Below are 18,316 nucleotides of genomic sequence, written 5' to 3'. Positions count from 1 at the left end.
AGCTGGACTAATTTGTTTAAACCTAGCCAAAGCATCTCTTCTCCCAGGGTGGCCCGTGTATGGCGTCTGAACCCTGGCAGCTTGTACGCAGCTCCCCGGACAGTTTTGCATGAGGCAAAGGAGTGCCTGGGGAAGCCATAGCCCTTGCCAGGGGAGGAGGGGAGCTGACAAGACGATTGCCTGTCCCACACAGCCCTGTGTTCCTGCAAAGCACCAAATTCCCTTGAGGACCCAAGCTTGTGCACCATTCTGGGATCCCACTCTCCAACATGGGATTTTCCTGTGGACCGTGGCAGTGTGGAGAGGATAGAAAGTTTCTGACCATCCATACTACCACCCTGTGCTGCAACTGAATCGTAGACCTGCCTCTAATGCTACACATAGCTCACTCAGGAAAAATGAACAGCAGGGAGTTGTGTCGTGGGCACACAGCACTGAAGAGAAAATTCACTGACCTTTTGTGAAGTGTAACAGACACCTCTTTCTGCTGATTTTCATAGGTACAGAAGGGGTTATTCTTGCTAAAATGGGCTGAACTTTTCCTCCTCCCCTGAACACCTGCTGTTCCCCTCCATCCTCTCGCTGCCAGTGGCACGGGTGTGCACAACTCAAGCTTTGCCAGACTGCATGGGGTCTACCAGCAGCTGTGTGGAAAGCAAGACCAATGATCACCCTTGGAGAAAGAGTTTTCTTACAGTTCTGAAAATTCTCCCTGTATGAATAAATGCTGGTCAGCCAAGCAGGATGGCAGTAAATGAAAAATACCTGCCTAGAAATGCTTTATGGGTTTATTCTGGTCAGTGGGGAGTTTCTTTTTATTACAGTAAATTCCATTGTGCAAAATAAACTAATTAATTAAAATCTTTCCTCTTCCCAGACAGTGAAACACTTACGGACATATGAGTTTAAACCATTTGTTATATTTATAAAACCTCCATCACTTGACCGTTTGAGGGAAACCAGAAAAAATGCCAAGATTATTTCAAGTAAAGATGATAAGGGAACTGCAAAACCCTTCACAGTAAGTATAATTAGACATGGTAAAACATGAGAACCTGGTAACAGTTTTGTTGTAGCAGTTTACCTTGAAAATAAAGGTGATCACTGATTCTCATTGACAGCACTTGTCAGGGCATCTTGCTGTTTCTAACCTCTCTCACATTACACATTTACTGTGGTGTTTTCATTGTTTGATATGCTCATGGGTATTTACAGTTTCCATGGTCCTCTGACTTTATGTCATTAAAGAACCTCAAAGAACCTCAAAGTGTAAGCATCTTTAGGAGAGATAACGCTGTGGGTTTCCTTTAAAAAAATTGCACCTGGGCTTAGATGTCTTTGTTCAAATGTAAGAATGTATTTGTTTTATCAGCTGTATTAAAGGGTCTAAATTTAGAGGAAAATGCAAATATAAAGAACCAGCTGAAAAAGTAAATGCTACTTTAATAAAAAGCCCATATTTGTGGATAAGAGAAATAGAGGTTTTTTTAAATGTTATAGGAAAACTAACACTGTAAGAAAGAAGAAGAGATATCTAAGCAAGGGGTAAATGCTGGTTTTTGTCAATAGTTGGAAAAAAAATTAGATTACCCAATATTAACATACTTGCTTCCTTGTAGTATAATGAAATCATATTTCAGTTGAATCTACAGCAAAGTTGATCACCCTTAGACTGTTTATCTATATTTACTTTGTGTATCATTTTTCCTTATTTCTTTCTTTCCTTAAGATTTTTTTAGGTTTTGTTTCAAAGTGAGTCACGGATATAGTCACAGACTGTATCTGTGTAGAATGTGCATTCTGGAATAGTGTGCAAAGTACACTCTGTAAGAAAATGTTGGTTTGTGGTATATAAAAAGTAAGAGGAGTTTGATCTTAAGAGCAACTTTCAGGCCATTGCTTAGTTAGGGCAGGTTTCATCTCTCAAAGTCATTTAAACAAATTAATAAGATTTGTTCCCTCCCCAAACATGAAGAGAAATCCACTAAGCCAGATCGAACAAGGCATAGAATGATGACTCCTACATAGCTCTTAAAAGAAAAAGGGCTGTGCTGTAATTCATGGTGTGCTATTCGCAAGCTGAGATTAACATAATGAAACTTTAAATGTGTCATCAAAGTAAACAGCTAGAAACATTTTCCAGTGGTGCTGCTAACAGAAAATGTCTCCATAATTACTGTGCAGTGACTAATTGTGTCACTACAAAGGGAGAGATGAAAGAATTGCCTGTTGAGCTGAGTCAACTCATCAGAATACTCTCTGAGATCACTTGTAATAGTAATCTCTGGGTTTTATTGTGTTGGTTTTTTTTAATTAGAAGTACAATTTCCATCTCCTGATGAGATAAGAAATAAGCAATTAGACCATGTTTAATACAGAAAGAGTTTATGCATTGTTGCTATGGACTGGCTGTGCACTGATCTTTTTTGCACTGTCCTTACCAGGAAGAAGATTTTCATGAAATGATTAAATCTGCCCATGTGATGGAGAGCCAGTATGGCCACCTTTTTGACAAGGTGATAGTCAACGATGACCTCGCTACAGCTTACAGTGAGCTTAAAACAACTTTCGACAGGTTGGAGACCGAGACCTTCTGGGTTCCTGTCAGCTGGCTACACTCATAGTAACATTTTAATTAGACAAAACCTCTGCTGTTGTATCAGCAACCTTGGGCATGGTTATGCTTTACTTGATGGCCATTTTCTTGGGAGGAGGGCTTTTAACTCTACTGAGCAGCAGGTATACTCTTCATGCACTTGGAACTGGTCTTGTTTTCTCATGTCTTCAATTCTGCTGCCCACAGTTTGGGGCAGAACAGTCCAATTAAACCAGAGATTTACTGTGATCTGTAAAGTGAGCTAATACTAGTACAGCAAAACTGCCAAACACCTCTTTATTTCATCTGTGTGTTTCCAAGGTGAGTGTTTTTAACACAGAGTTCACAGAAGATACAAATTGATGCTGTAGATCAGCACTTCAGTGGTTTAAACGTAACTGTTCCCATAAATGAGCACATCAGCACTTGGAAGTTATTGCCCTTTAAAGTGCTGGAGAGAACTGAAACAGGCAAAAATGACCAACATTTTTTATGAGGAAGACACCATAGTTTTAATTATGTATCAATGTGTTTTTACTTTTCTAGATGTGAACCTTGTCTTACATGTACAGATTGATTTAAGTATTTCTTTGCAATTACATAATCATGGAAAGAAAGTGGCTTAATAGTGACACTCAGCTGTGAGCATGCATGGATTGAAAATACTTTTCACGCATGCTCTGTGGCACAACAAAGAAAAGTCATGGGAATAATTATTTAAATAGGAAAAAATGTGAGTTAGTGTGTATATAACTTCAAAGTCTTTGGGATTAAACTACTGTAAAATCAGTGGCAAAGGGATATGAATAGCAACAAAGTAGAGAATAATTTTTTCCCCCCTTTAAATTGATTTTAAGTATTTTTGGCACACTTTAGAACAATTTTCCCATCTGAAATTTTCAAAGAGTGAGGAAACCTTGGACATGTGAGAAGCAGTTGAAAGAGATTAATTCTTTTTATTGTTGAGTATGTAGTGATACTTTTTAGTAGTGTAACATGTATTTTGTCACCACTCACAAATAAATTAATGCTGTGGAGTTCACCGTAAAAAACATCCTTGTCACTGGTCAGGCATTTGGAAACCCCGCTGTAAGATTTGATGTGTCAGTGTAAGCAAATGTATATTAGAGGATGTATTTTTAATATAAATAATTTGGTATTTTTCTTTACTTACTACTGATATGCAGGAAATAAGTACAGGTGTAAAGACCAAGTAACACCTGTGTGTTGTGTTGTGAATATGTCTTGTAAGTACAGAATGTGTGTAGGAAGTTGCTGACTTCAGATCATCCCATCTGTGGCATTCAAACAGGAAACCATTATTTCATGTTAATCTGTAAAGAGAATATAGCTCTCTTGTTTAAAGAAAAAAGAATTTAGTGACACTTTACATATTTATGAAAGGGTTGAAAAGGGATGTTAAGTTTTTAAATTTCTTGTCAATGTGATCATTTATTAAAGAGATTACTAAGTCTGTAATTGGAAACGGTCTCTGTAAATGGAGCTCAACATTCCATGTAAATATTTTATTTCAGTTCATATGCTGATAAAGCCATGAGGTTTTGTAGTTTTATTCTAAATGTGTATTTAATGTGTGGGCCATTTAGCTTAGAGTCTTATAAAACAAGTGAAATGCAAGAAACAACAGCAAAATCCCTGGGAGTCTGGAAATGTTTATGCAAGAGTTACAGATGTACTGAGTCCCAGTATGGATACATGCTCTGCTTGAACAGCTCTACTGTAACTTCTGTCAAATTTCACCATTTTCCTGGTGGACTTAAACTTTTTTTGTAACATAAATAGGAAATTTTTGATTAACTTAATTGCATATAGATTATCTGAGTTGAGAAAACATTTTCTATTTTTTTTTTTTAATTACTGATTTTTTAAATTACCGGAAATCAAACTTTTTCAGGGGATATGGAATTCAGCGGGTCAGTTTGCCTTTGCCTGTGAGATGCCAAGTGTCTTCACCATATCTTGAAATGGAGAGGACACTCGGCATCTCCCAAGATCTGGTCAATTCCAACAGGAGGGGCTTTAGTCCTCACTAAAACATTATTAACATTACTTCTAACCTGGGCTGTCTTGGAACACTGGGGTACAGTCACACTTGCATAAGGGACCTGCTTTTCTCTTTGTGAAGTAGATGCTAGAATAATCTGCAGACTCCCTGGTAGAGACAGTTCTGGCTGTCCTGCAGGCTGTTTTTCCTGTCTTTTTGAAATTAATTTAGTTCCCATTCCTGGGTCGGTGTGGTCTGGGAGGCTCTTGTGCACAGCTCTGCTGTCCTGGGCAGAGGTAAGCAGCGTGGTGCTCTGCTGCATTCCCAGAGACACTGACCCTCTGATCCACGGCACATCCTGGCAGGAGTCTCCCAGACCGATGGCTGCCTGCCCCGTCCCTGAGCCAGGAGCTAATTCCTGAATAGTAACACCTGCATAGGAAAGGGAATCTCAGAAATATAGTTCCAACCAACAGAGTAAAATGTGCACAGTCTCTGAAGAGTTAGAAATGGTTTTAATTACATTACTAAATTGCTCTCTAAAAGTCAACATTATTGCATTATTTAGCTTCAAAAGCTAAAAATCAAAGCTCTCCACGAGGCAGGCAGAGATGACAGTAGGTCTAAGCAGAAAAAATGTCTTAGTTTCAACAGGACAGGAGCCTGCTTACATGATGATGAGCCTGTGTGCTGAATTGTTCTGGGATACCAAGGGGAACAGGGGGGTGGATTGTTCCTTTGACTCCTAAGAATTTGGGAAGGAAGACAACTAAACATGTTTCCAATGTTCCACATATTCAAGTTGTGCTGTGTGGGTTTTTAGAGAAATGTATGTTTTGACAGTCAAGTCCAGATGTTTTTATTGTGTTCTAGCTGTTTGCTGTAGTCAAACAAAGGGTAGTATTTTTAAGTATTGTACCAAGCTCTATACTTGAATTCACCATCAGGTCCTTGGTTGATGTCCTACCTGAAATCTGATCTTACCTTCTTATGCAAAACAATAAATTATTGATATACCACTAAAGGTGTTTTTTTGCTTTATTGTAAATTGCACCATAACATATCATAGATTCATAGAATGGTTTGCATGGGAAGGAACCTCAAAGATCATCTTGTTCCAACCCCCCTGGCATTGTCAGGAACACTTTCACTCAACTAGGTTACTTTGAGCCCCATCCAGCCTGGCTTTGAACACTGCCAGGGGCAGGGCGTCCACAATGTCTCTGTTTCAGTGTCTTACCTCCCAAGCTGTAATGAATTTCTTCCTAATACCTAATCTAAACCAAACATCCTTCAGTTTAAAGCAATTCCCCCATGTTCTACTGCTACAATGACTTGTAAAAAGTCCCCCTTCAGCTCTCTTGTAGCCCCTTTACGTACTGGAAGGTGCTATAAGGTCTCCTCAGAACCTCTTCTTCTCCAAGATGAACAAAATTACTTTAAAAGGTAAAATGCATATGTAGTAAGTTATTTAATGAGACTCTCTATTACCTTTAATGCTCCAATTGTCTTAAATGGAAAAACAAAGCACCCTAGAACAAGGATAACAGCTCTTAATATTTCATTTTTGTTGCCAAACTCTTCTTCAGATTTGATGTTTACCCTTTACTGTAGCCCACCCCATAATAAACCATTTTCTTTCTGAGGGAAAAAGCTTACATCTGTGGATCAAACTAAAATATCAGCTTGTCTGGGCTTGCAAAGTCTTGGAGTGTTATCTGAGTTGTTGACTCGGAGTGTTTCACCAGACACATAAACTTCTAGGCCATGCACAAGTCCCATGGGCAGTTGTGCTCATTTGTAGGACTCAAGGAAAGTAATGTTTGAACTCAGTTACTTCTTGCACCGTTTTAAGCCTTTTCCAGGAAAAAAAAGTAGCCTAACACTTACTAGGATTGGGAGAAGACTTAAGCACCTTCTCTTTTGTTTCAATGTACTATTCTGCATTTCCTTCATGTACTTCAGATCAGGTTCCTACTGTGTGTGGAGAATTTTTTCTTCAGTAACGCTTATATTTAGCTTTTGTAAGATTGTTTCAAAGCATGAATAGTTTCTTCAGAGAAATTTATAATCTAGTCTATTTTTGCTACAGCTCTCTCTACAGTCATTTCCCCCCAGGATTTCTGTGTATCAGTGCTTAAAGTCATTTGTATTTGAAATTTGCCCAAGAATCTTCTGCTCTCAGAGTCATTAAGTATTTGTCATATATTATAATGATTAATGTATGATAGCAAGCATTCAACAGAATATCTGAACACAAAATTAAAGGGTGACTGTAGGTGTATTTGTTGTTTAAGAATTGTGGTGCTAGATAACAGTTAAAGGTTTCAGCAAAAAAACACACAAAAACATTTGGAAACAGTTAAAGTCTGGTCTTAAATTTTGTCTTATGTTAAATGGCAGTACAAATGAGAGAATTCGTAGTTCTGGACAGCTAGAGACTTTTCCCCTCTTGATATCTCTGTCTGAAATACAAGTTGGATATTTGGAAGAGTCTGTGGAATGATTTAACCTCTCTGTAATAAAATACTATGGTATTTTCTGTAACTGAAATCCAACATTTGAACAAAGAGGGTAAATCTGTGTGATTATTGAGACTTTGTTTTGTTTCAGTTGTACACTTACGTCTGTTTAAACGAATTTTTAAAGACTCGGTGGCAGAAGCTGCCAGCTACACATTTCAATACGTGGAGAAAAATATCCTCAGAATTTCCAAGACGGTTCAGATGGCTCAAACGGTATCTGAAAACTTGTTGATAAGAAATAGAGAAAATTAGGTCACAGTTTCTTTTGTAATTACATCTCTTTTCAGTAGCTGTATTAATATTCAAAACTTGAATATGCTAAAAAAAACCCAGAAGGCATCCGATAATTTTTAAGTGAAATTTAGATTTGTGTTTTAACAAAGATACTACAAGCTTTCTGTGGGATTATACACAGGCTCATAAATACTTTGGGTAGTTGTAAAGGGAGGGTCTGTGAGTACAGCAGAGATGAACTAAGAATGTTACAAATGCAAGTACTACCCTGAAAATGCATCTTCGGTTTCGTAAATCACTGACCAGGAGGTCAGAGGACCTGGCTGCAAATGTGCTGCGGTTTCTGTTCCTTCCTTGGTAAATACAAATAAGCACCAGTAAATCTTCATTGGTAAACAAAGCTAAAATTGTCCAAATTATGGAGCTGAAATGTACTATTCAGAAGGAGGAGTACTCCAGCTCCTGGTGATGTTGGCCAAGATGCTGATGCTGCTTTACTTTCTTCTAATTTCATTAAGTTTTGCAACAAGAGTACAGCAATCACAGCTCTAACTCAAAATTATCAAACTGTGTTTAGTCATTGAAAATTTCATTCCTTGTTTTCCTCTTCACCTTTGTACAGTTTCAATTTAGTAATTGAGTCATATAAGGAGGAGAAAAGGGACAATGAACTGATCTTGAAAAACAGACATAAAAAATTTTATAAAAAAGGGCATTTTTTACCTCTTTCCCAATGGACACAGGCGTGGTGTGTTCCTGAAACAGAAGTGAGGAGCTAGTGTTTTTTCCAGACGGAGAGCACCTGAACAGTGTTTTGTCCCATGAAAACAAGAATTGCTCTGAGATGAGAGGTCCCTGTGGCCTGTTTGATGCATGAGAGCAGCATATGGTAAAAAAGACCAGGAGCAATTGTAAATTTTATGCAGCCAGTGTTGGCTTCAGGGGTTCTTGTTTCAGGCAATGGCCACTGGCAGCGGTTCTGCTTGTTTCCTTTGTGACCTCTGGACAGTTCCTGGTGTGTCCTCTCCCTTTTCTAGACTTCCATTAGTGGCTTGTTTTTAAGCAACTGCAGTTCCCTAAAATTTGTCTTAACCTCAGGCAGCGGGAGTAGTCACATTTCACAATCAAGGCTGACATTCGTTGTGGGGCAGTTGCCCAAATGTGAGCATGGGTTGGGAACCACTCCACAGAGCTTTGCATGCCCTGTGTGGTTGATACTTCCCCACTAAATTTACTTTGATGCAGCTTCTGGAGTCCTACCCTCAAAACCAGGCTGGCCTGTGTTAGGCACCACAGATCTAGGATTCAGCATCTCACAGGAGGATCAGGTGGTTGGAGCTCCCTGGCAGGGGTTCAGCCCATGCTGGGCAGTGCCCAGGCACAGCTGAGGGCTCACAGAAGCCTGGCCCTGGCAGCCATGCAGCCAGCTTGACTGCAGAAGGAATCAGCTGCGTGTATGAGCTGTGCTCTGCCTCCTACCTGCAGAGCCAGACTGGTCCTGGCCCATTTCCCTGACTGGTGCCACTGGAGGCAGGAATGTACCAAGTCCCATGTGCAGTCCTGGCCCCTACTGACTGTAAGGCACAAAAGGAGTTTTCTTGTTCGGTTGTGGTTTTTTCATTGTTGTTGAAAACTGGCTTGAAAGCTTTGTTGTTATTGGTGCTATCTGGACAGTATGAAAGAACAGTCTCACTTATTGGCCCTGCTGGGTTATTATTCCAGATGTTTTTCTTTACAAAGCTGTTAAGCAGGAAGTAGAACCAAAACCAAAGATTGATTTGAGCCTTTGTTTTGTCAAAAACCAGAACTGAACCTGAATTATGATCTTCTCTTGACTTCATTGAATTCAGATCATCATTGGCCACAGCTGGATTCAGACCCAGTTCAAACTACACTGAAAAAAGCACAGAACCTGAGCACATTTTTGAGTAGGTGAGATTTTGAAAGCCAAGAGCCTGCATCTTGTCATAGGTGCAGATGATGTTACCTTCAGGCCAACAGCAGCTTTTACTGAGCATGTGTGCACATGTACATCTTATGTGTTTATCCAGTGTTTCCGTGTACACCAGTTTATTTTAATGAAAAACACAGATTTATATTGCATAATTGGAAGATTAAGGGTAGACTAAAGAAAGAAGTTTACTTATAGAATACCAAAGTTTTAGCAAATACGTGTATAGTTCTACTCTAGTAGGACTCACACATCTCAGGAAACTTAGAATTTTACATTTCATATATACTGGTTTGCCCCTATTTTCTGAAAGTCAAAAGAGCCTGATTGAATGCAGACTATGAACTTGTTCACTACAAACCTAGTTAAACATGAAATCTTGTGGGATTAGCTTAATTGTTCCTTAAATAAAAAAGCTACTTTGTACACAGACTTACAATTTTATGCTTGCCAGATAAAGAAATGTAAACCTGTCCAGAGACACAGGAATTTGTCTGTGTAGGAGTATCACTGGGCCAACTGTCTTGCCTTTTATGCGATATTGTGGTGTAAAACATCACTCCACTGGTTTCATTTTACAGAAAATAGTCTCTGTGGTGGTACCCTGTGGGAACTGAAGTATCAAATTCTATTTTCCCTTCAAAAATCCAACTCCATTCGTACCCTGCTCCTGACACCGCGCTCTCTGTGAGTGTCAGCCAGCGCGTGGGCTCAGGGGATGCTGCGGCACGGCAGGGGAGCTGCGGGGAAGCTGTTCCAAGCAAAGCAGGAGGTGCCATTCTTTGCCACGGGAGAGGCTGCCATGGGTAACACCACAGTGTTTCAAATGAGGGATAGTATCCCTGATAAGATTACACGGTAACTAAGTAAATGAGGAAAGTATTTTATTATTCCATTTTTAATTTTCAGAGGATTATGTGACACTTCTAATTATCAGACATTATTACTCTGACTGCAAAGTCTTCTGTTTTTCTTTGGCTTCCCTACTGCCTCCTTGAAAGCAAGGGTTGCTGTAATTAAAGACTTTATTTGTTACATAAATGTAACCATAAAACATGTGGAGTTCCTATCTTCCAGAGCTACCAGACCAAGAAAATAAAGACAAAACTTCTGCAAGTGTTCTCAAGTGACCTATTCTGTTTAATCTCGTTTCCTTTCTTCCTAACCAGTCTTCTCAAAAAGCCTCTCCATGTCAGGGGCCAATAGTTTAACAAAGGCAATGTGAAGCAGAAAGGAGAGGCTGGCCAGGAACCGCTGGAATGGAGGGAGAAGCTGGGACACTGCTGGACTCTGAACACTGGCAAGTCCCCAAGTTTGCACAAAAGTGAGCAATCTGTGGGTGAAAACAGCATGGAATGATTATTTCAGCAGCAAGGTGTCCCTCTTCAGTACAAGAAGGAGCCATCACCAACCCCGGGCCCTTCACTTACCCGCGTTCAGCAGGGAGCAGCTGCGTTATCCCCATCAGGTAACACATTCCAGTGTGTAGTTCTTGACTACCTCATGGCAGACTCTGCACGTGCTTCGCCTTCACAGTGTCACTGAATGTAGCTCTTGACTTCATGGTCTCCGGAAATCTTCTTCTGAATGTGGTATTGAAACCTGCCTACATTTGAGAGTCTTTTTGAGTCCAACAAGTCCCAAGGGCCTCCTTCACGTTCAACTGCTTTGTACCAGAGGGGTGGTGGTGGCTGGTGTTAACTCTGCCGCCACTGGCAGGATGTGGTGCATTTATACATTTGGTGTTTGCTGTTGTCCTTGCAACCACATTTAAGTACCCCCAGTGAGACACTCATGCTCAGATTTTTTTCAGGAGTTCCTGGGTCACTCCCAGCTACGCTAATTTGTCTGTCACAGTGTGTAAGTGGGAGACTTAAGAGGCCAGATTCTCTCTAAATCTGAGCAAGCTCTGCAGGAAGCCGGTGCTACTGCTCTGCTCCCCTCTCAGCTCCACTTACAGCAATGGTTACTTGGCTTGGGCTCATGAGTGTCGTGTAAAATCCTTACGGATCCTCCTGGTTCCAGTGCTCAGGATGGATGATTCTTTCTTCTCTCTTAGCATCTTGTGAATAACTTAGAATTTTTTCATGCTAATGCAACTCCCTCTCTTCCTGGTAAATTGCCTCATTTTGTGCTATTGGAAAGTGCTTAGTCTGGATTGCTTCACTGTGAGTACCTAATGGCTGCTCCTGCTTTCTCTATCATGTGCTTGGGACAAGGGTGAAATACCAGCAGAGAGCTGACACCACTTCAATCCCTAAAGAAGCGATAGTGGGAACTCCTCCTGCAGTTAGCCTCAAATGACTTTCATCAATTCATGACTTTACCACCAGCACACAGGATTGTTCCTGCCATTTAACAGCGTGGCACAGATGAGATGGCAGTGGATGAACACAATAAACGTGGAGTGCTGGTGAAGTTAGAAAAGTTTCATTTTTATTTTAACAGTATTGGAGTATTACCTCTTGTCTTTCCATGCCTGGGAAATCAGGAATGCCTTTGCTCTCAAGACCTTGTAATCTAATGCCAGGTCTTGCTGACTTTTACAGTTGGACCTTAGTGCCTTGTTTCATGTGTGGTCCCTTTGACTTCGGTAACACTCCTCACAATGGGGTTGGCAGCTCTTGCTCTGGAACCAAGCTGATTACTTCTCTGGGCTCAGGGTCTGGCTTTGAGATAAGATGCAATCAGGAAAGATGATAAATATTTCAGCAAGTAATCAAATGTGTGAGAGCTGTCTGGTTATTATCTTTGGATTAGTATCTGAGATTAGTATCTGGGAGGAAACTTCAATGCAAATGCATCAGAGACCCATAAAACGTGGTAGTAAATACGTGTGGCTGATAAATCTATTGACTCTTTGTCTAAATTATTTAATGGAAATTGTGGCACTGCATTAGATGGCCCTGCCCTTTGCTACTCAGCTGTCCTTTCAGCATTTCATTTCTTTTACACCTACAGTGTGATCATGATAAATCTTCTACACACTTTTAAGTAACTTCCCAAGTGCTCTCAAAATGGAGGCACCAATTAATTGCTGTCACTTCAGGCAACTACTACTGAAATCTACAAAACACTGTTTCAGAATAATTAACATTTGTTAACCTTAAGCCTTGAAAGATTTTTCTGCTGTTGCTCAGCAGCCTGTAAGCTGCCAGTTCTATGTTTGTACATTCGGAGCTGTCGCAAGTTCACAAACCCTGTTGAGTGAGCTGTGTCTGCTTTACTGATTTCAACTCATGCAAAGGCACAGCACTGTACAGCTCAACTTGTAAATGGCGTATCTTGGGGGTTTTTGTTATTAGATTTCTGCATAATACTTTCCAAACTCTCCTTTATTGTATTATGCAGTTAAAAATCCACCTGGATTCCTTTTCAATTCTTTCTTCTTCTTTTTTTTTTTTTCTTTTTTTCTTTTTTTTTTAAACTATCTCTAAGCCCTTAGCCTTGCATGTTTTTGTAATGTGTAAGACAGACTCTGAGGCTTCAGAAGACTTGTGCAGCTGGTAGCTTTTTGATGACTTAATTTCATAATTCTTTGGAAATAAATGTGGGTACTAATGAGAAAAACGAGTAAAATGTCAGTTGTACAAAATATAAGTTATCTGTTCTAGAAAAATACAAACACTTCTGTAAGTTCAATCACACCTGTGCATTGTTCTGCTTTAGAGTAGCAGAGTAAAACAAGTCTGATGGATATATGGTAAGGACACAAATGTTTTGATCCAAGGAAACATCATAAATCCTTAATACTAGAATTTTTAGTGAATGTTTTAAGGACTGGGAGATGGGCTATGTCCAGGTGTCCTTTGAACCCTGTGAGGTGATTAAAGTGAACAGTATAAAGCTGAAGTGACAGTACTGACATACATGGAGATACATGCATGGGATGGGGATTTACAGAAGAGTTCATGGGAATATCAAGACCTGCCATGCATGGGAAATAGGGGAAATTAACATTTACAACTTTCTCCAAGAGGGAAAACTGGTTGTGGGGAATCTCTTTAAATATCATCTTTCACAGGAAGTAAAATCTTATTTATTTATCTTAAGTAAAGTATTCATTGCTCTGCTAGAAGAAAAATGAGAGCCATGATGAGCTGAAAGAGTATAGCCAGTTACAATCAGCATCTAAGGTCTTCATGAAGCAGTGAAATAGTGCTAGAAAGGGATAATCAGTTTTATACATTTTTAAATTAATACAAAATGCTACTCTCCCACTTTCACTGTACAGCCTGGGTTTTAGAATGCCAAGAAGGTATTTGACATTTACAAGAAACTGCAGGCACTAATACAAATCATTTTTATCCATTTATGCATTTTAACCACCATGCTGAGTGAATTGTTGGCTCTGTGCAATCAGTCTCTTTGCTTCTTGACAATGTAACCACAGATTTTCACAAATTCTATTAATAATGCAAGGTGGAAGCTCTGTTCTCCAAGTCTGCTATTTTGCCTCTACAAAAACATTTAATTTCTTACAAACATGATATAAATAGGCCAGCTGACAAGTATCCCAAAAGAACAGAATATGCTTGGAATAGGGAGAATGGAACTGATGTATTTTTGGCAAAAGAAAAAAAAAAAAAAGTTATACAAGCTGTATTTGTCTGAAAAATTAAAAATAGGAGCCTTTGTCATACATAGCAAGAGAGGCCAGGTTGTGTCATGATTGATGTCACTTGCAAGAATACTTTAAGCTTAGAAAATGACATCAGAATCATCAGAATTTGGTGAGATTTAGAGGGGTTCCTGAAGGAGGGTGCTGGGGATTCAGGACAATACTTTGTGGATGATACACAGCACATTGCCAGACATGATCTGAAAAGAAGCCAGGAGTTTTGCTACTTTCAGATTACATTTCTGAATGATGGGTATAATTTGTTTTAATAACATTCATTTTAAGTTAAATGCATGTTTTCAGTTTTTTAGATTTGGTGCAACCCCCCCATTTCAGGCTGGCAGGGCAGTCTGTCACTGCCTGACCTCTCCCCTTACTCACTTACATGACAAATTTCCAAGAGCAGTCAGGAGTGCTTTTCTTATTACCACGAGTCTGCAAATACAGCAGGATCTCTTTCCATTTACTCTTCTCCAGTTTTAGTGCACAATTCCTGCTGACTTTACTACTGAGCATTTATAAGTCAGATTGTAACAGTACATATGTATGTTAGAAGTATTTCTTTCAGCTCCCAGGCTAAAACTAGACTTTGTCTGTCTGTCTGCTACTGCTGGTGTTAAAATGGAAGTAACAAAACAGAAAAGGTGCTTGGATTTTTCTTTATTAAAGATAACCAATAAATCACGAGGAGCCCAGGTCGCGGAGAGGCTGAGCAGAGCTTTTGCTGTGCGGAGTAGCGAACCTCTCAGGAATAGTTTCTTACATTTCTCCTTTGATTTGCCACATACAGCAAGTCTTTGCTCCTTAGAGTAATTTTAGTGTGAAAATCAGAATATTTAAGCTACTTCTGTTCTGGTTAGGTTTGTTTTACTTGGGAACAGCTTTTAAACATGAAGAGAAAGTAAACTGCAAATCACGTTTCTAAGCAGACTTGTACTTGCATTTAGCAGCAGCGTGTTTTGTTCCTAAAAATGATAGATATTAGTGAAAAAGAGAGTTGTACAGTTGCTTGGCTGCATGCCTTTCACAATATGCATAATCAGTTTTCATAACCAAAATGAGTCCGTTCCAGGAAAATAGAAAGTTCATCCCGCAAGCAGCTCTGTGGGTGAAGCGTGTATGTGTGTCAGCTAAGAGCCGCCGTTATCTGCCGTTTAGATTTGCACGTTGTGCTCGTTCCTGTTCTGTTTGAAGAGCCAAGTGGTGGATGAATTATTCCTGGTATTCCTGACTTTTACTTCAAGCCAATAAACACCTGTGTGTGACTGGTCTGCCAGAGCCATTCCATGAAACATCTGGGCATGCTCCAGCCCTGGGGCTACTGGCATTCAAAACAGTTTTCCCTGATCCTACCGCTCACCGCAGCTGCAGTCGGGCCTGATTACACGCAGGAGTTGGATTGGGAATTGTATCACTCCCATGCACCCAACTCTCCTGGTGGCAGAAGAGGCAGAAAAAAGCACAAGGGCTCTGGTGGATTATGCCAGTGGTGAGGCAGAGGGAACTGTGTGTGTTTCCTTTGAGCAGAGGGAATTTTCTGTGGCCTCCTGTGTTGTGCAGCGCACAGAAAGGACCCGTGTTGGAGGATGAATCACGCCACAGTAAAAGTGAATGTGCTCTGTACAACCTGTACTTTGTTGCAGCTGTTAGAAGGACACAGTGAATGAAGAAGACAACTGCAGAGAAGAGAATGTGTTTTCATGATTAAGGCATGAGCGCAGCTCTGGGAAACCAAATCGTATCCCTGTCTTTGCCACAGATTTCCTGTGTGATACGAGTCACTTTGCACACGTGGTGTGGTTAACACGCTGGTTTTTTGTGGTGCTTGATATGAAGGAGTGTAATTTGTAGAAGTGGCACTGCAAACTGTAGGCAGTGGGAGCTGTGCTGTGCTGAACACTGTGAAAGCAGGCACCCTCCATCCCAACGAGGCAGGCAAGCAAGGTGGAGGCAGGCATTACAAAGATAAATCTTCGTGAGTTCAGTTTCTGTGGTTGAAGAACAGCCTGAAGAGCTTTGTCCTTCTTAAACTTGTCCTTTCCTTTCCTTATTAAAATAAAAGCATATTTCTAATTAAATACAAGTACAGTATTTGTGAGCAATTGCTGAGTTTCAGATGTATCTGCTAAGCTGAGAAGTGGTAAAATTACTGTTTAGCACTTGTCTATCCTTCTTTTTCTTCATCTTTTTGAGTAGAAATGATATTGCATTACTGAGTAGTCACTGAGGAAGTCCCTATTAAAGCAGTATTGTAAATACTTGTATGATTTTACTGGCCATATGCAAAGTGAGAGATCAGTAACTTGTGTTTTCCCAGAGTTTTAAGGTGTGAAACAAAAGCTTAATAGTACAGCTAAAAGGAATAAAAATACTACACTGTTCCGTTGGTAAAAGTTGAAAAGGACAATAGGACACTTTGTGGGAATATACTCCTTGAAGTGAAGAGTTACTCTTCTGCTTACACACGAAATAAAGCATGATGGTTTTTATTGTGGATCTTATGCATCATTGGATTTTCATTACATGAAAAAATGAATTCTGTATGGATGCCATCCTTCTATCAGGATGGGCAAAGGCAAATGTGAAATGAAACAATGAGAACAAGAAAGCCTGAAACTTCACAGATTTCTGTAGATTTTTGTCAGTTTAAATATTGTCACTCCTTGATGTTTTTATCCAATGCCAAGGACAATAACAATTTGCTCTTCAGGAGTGCTATTTAGTTTGTATGTTCACCATATTTTATTAGAAAATTCTTCTTTTGCCCCACTGGTTAATCACAGATTTTTAAAACATTCCACCAGAGGTGTTAGTTGCATAGGTGACTAGAAAATTACAGGATTGCTTTTTATTTTAGTAATCAGGAATGCTACATAGTATGTACTACATCTTTCTACTACTTCCATACTACAATGTAAACACAGCTATTTTCTAAATTTCGTTTATTTGAGATGTTACCTATATTTTTGTTGGAACACAGATTATACACTCAGGATGTACACAAGGCACCAAAAGTGGAATTCAGGCAATCCAGATCCACAAAAGTGATTCAGGAAACCTCTGCCTTACTGACTGTGAAATCTGAATTCACTTGGCTCCATTGTTTTGGCCCTGTCAATCTGCTAAGTCCAAAGCTCAGGTTTCTGTAAGTACATTGAACTGTAAATTTCTACCTTCAGCTTCTTTTAACCCCACTAAAAGAGAAGTCTGGACTTGGTTCCTTGAGGCAGTCCAGGTGCCCTGAGCACACCTACCACTTACTGACACCATTGGCTGCTTCCAGGATGGATCTCACTTGTGTCCTGGCCTCGTGGGTGCTTGGCAATTGCCCATGACCTTGTGGAGTTGTCCAGTAAAGCGGTGAGTTACAGAGGACCTGGATTCCTGCATGCTGCAGAATCCCTGCCTGACTGTGCCAAGCTTCAGCCTGTTTTGTAGAAAGAAATCCCACTGGACAGGGACGGGGGCTCCATGAGGAGCTCTGGGAGAGTGCCTTAGTGCCCCGCAGCCACACAGGCACCCCCAGGCTCCAAAAGAAGTGGAGAGGTACAGAAACCCCTCCACACTCATCACTCCTGTTTGGCAGACTCAAGAGCTGAGTACATGTCTGGGTGTGTGGTGCAGCTTGCTCACAGAATCTGAAATATCTGTAAAATGTTTTGAGCTGTATTTGAATATGGTCTGCTCTCAGTCTCAAACAAAGCATATATAATTATTGCCAAAAGTGGACATCACCAGACCATCCTTTACACTTACCAGTACAGCAGACAACATCAAGTATTTCTAATTACTGTATTCTACTTCTACAGAGAATAAAATAAAGCTAGGTTTAATTGTAAAGTCTCAATAGAGTGAGATTGCAAACAATTTGCCTCCCTGATGATTCTACCCAATCCTTCCCCATGTGGAGTATTTAATTCCAGTTTTGCTTACTTTAAACTGAACGGAATTTTTGTACCAAATTAGGACAACTAAGTCCTTCCACGCAGAAAACTACTGAGCTCACTGAATATTTTTCTGTCGTGGTGCCAAACCATACAGTAATCATACTGAGGATACGGATGGAAGAAACGTTGCTCTGCACAGTAATTCCATATAGGAATCACTATTGATTACAGTGAGGCTACTCTATGGGTAGTGGTAAATTATGAGGTTTCTCTTGTAAGTGAGAACATTGATTTACATGAGTAATGCAAAGGCTCACACGTAAACTGAACTCAAGCTTTAACTGTCAGCCGTAACACATCTATTTATACCACAGATCTGTGCTTAGCTACTTACATTTAATTACAATCAGTTGTGGTGCCTCCATTTTCTGTGTTTACCCAGAGAATCACATTTCTGAGGTCAAATGGAATGACAGTTATACTGTAGTTACTTGAAA

At 40.0% G+C, this 18,316-nt stretch overlaps 1 protein-coding gene across 2 annotated transcripts in view; it reads left to right on the top strand.

Annotated features, from left to right (window-relative positions):
• Positions 1-5,622, top strand: part of MPP7 (MAGUK p55 scaffold protein 7) — a 149,092-nt gene extending 143,470 nt beyond the window's left edge. For both annotated transcript variants that reach the window (XM_040064993.2, XM_058420749.1), the window contains 2 exons: positions 878-1,021; positions 2,445-5,622. In XM_040064993.2, the coding sequence (XP_039920927.1) occupies positions 878-1,021; positions 2,445-2,624 (324 nt within the window). In that variant the 3' untranslated portion in view covers positions 2,625-5,622. The remainder of the gene's footprint in view (positions 1-877; positions 1,022-2,444) is intronic.
• Positions 5,623-18,316: the final 12,694 nt, after the last annotated feature.

This window comes from Hirundo rustica, chromosome 1, assembly GCF_015227805.2.
Source record: "Hirundo rustica isolate bHirRus1 chromosome 1, bHirRus1.pri.v3, whole genome shotgun sequence".
NCBI classification, from domain to species: Eukaryota; Metazoa; Chordata; class Aves; order Passeriformes; family Hirundinidae; genus Hirundo; species Hirundo rustica.
This window is presented reverse-complemented; position numbering and strand designations above follow the sequence as displayed.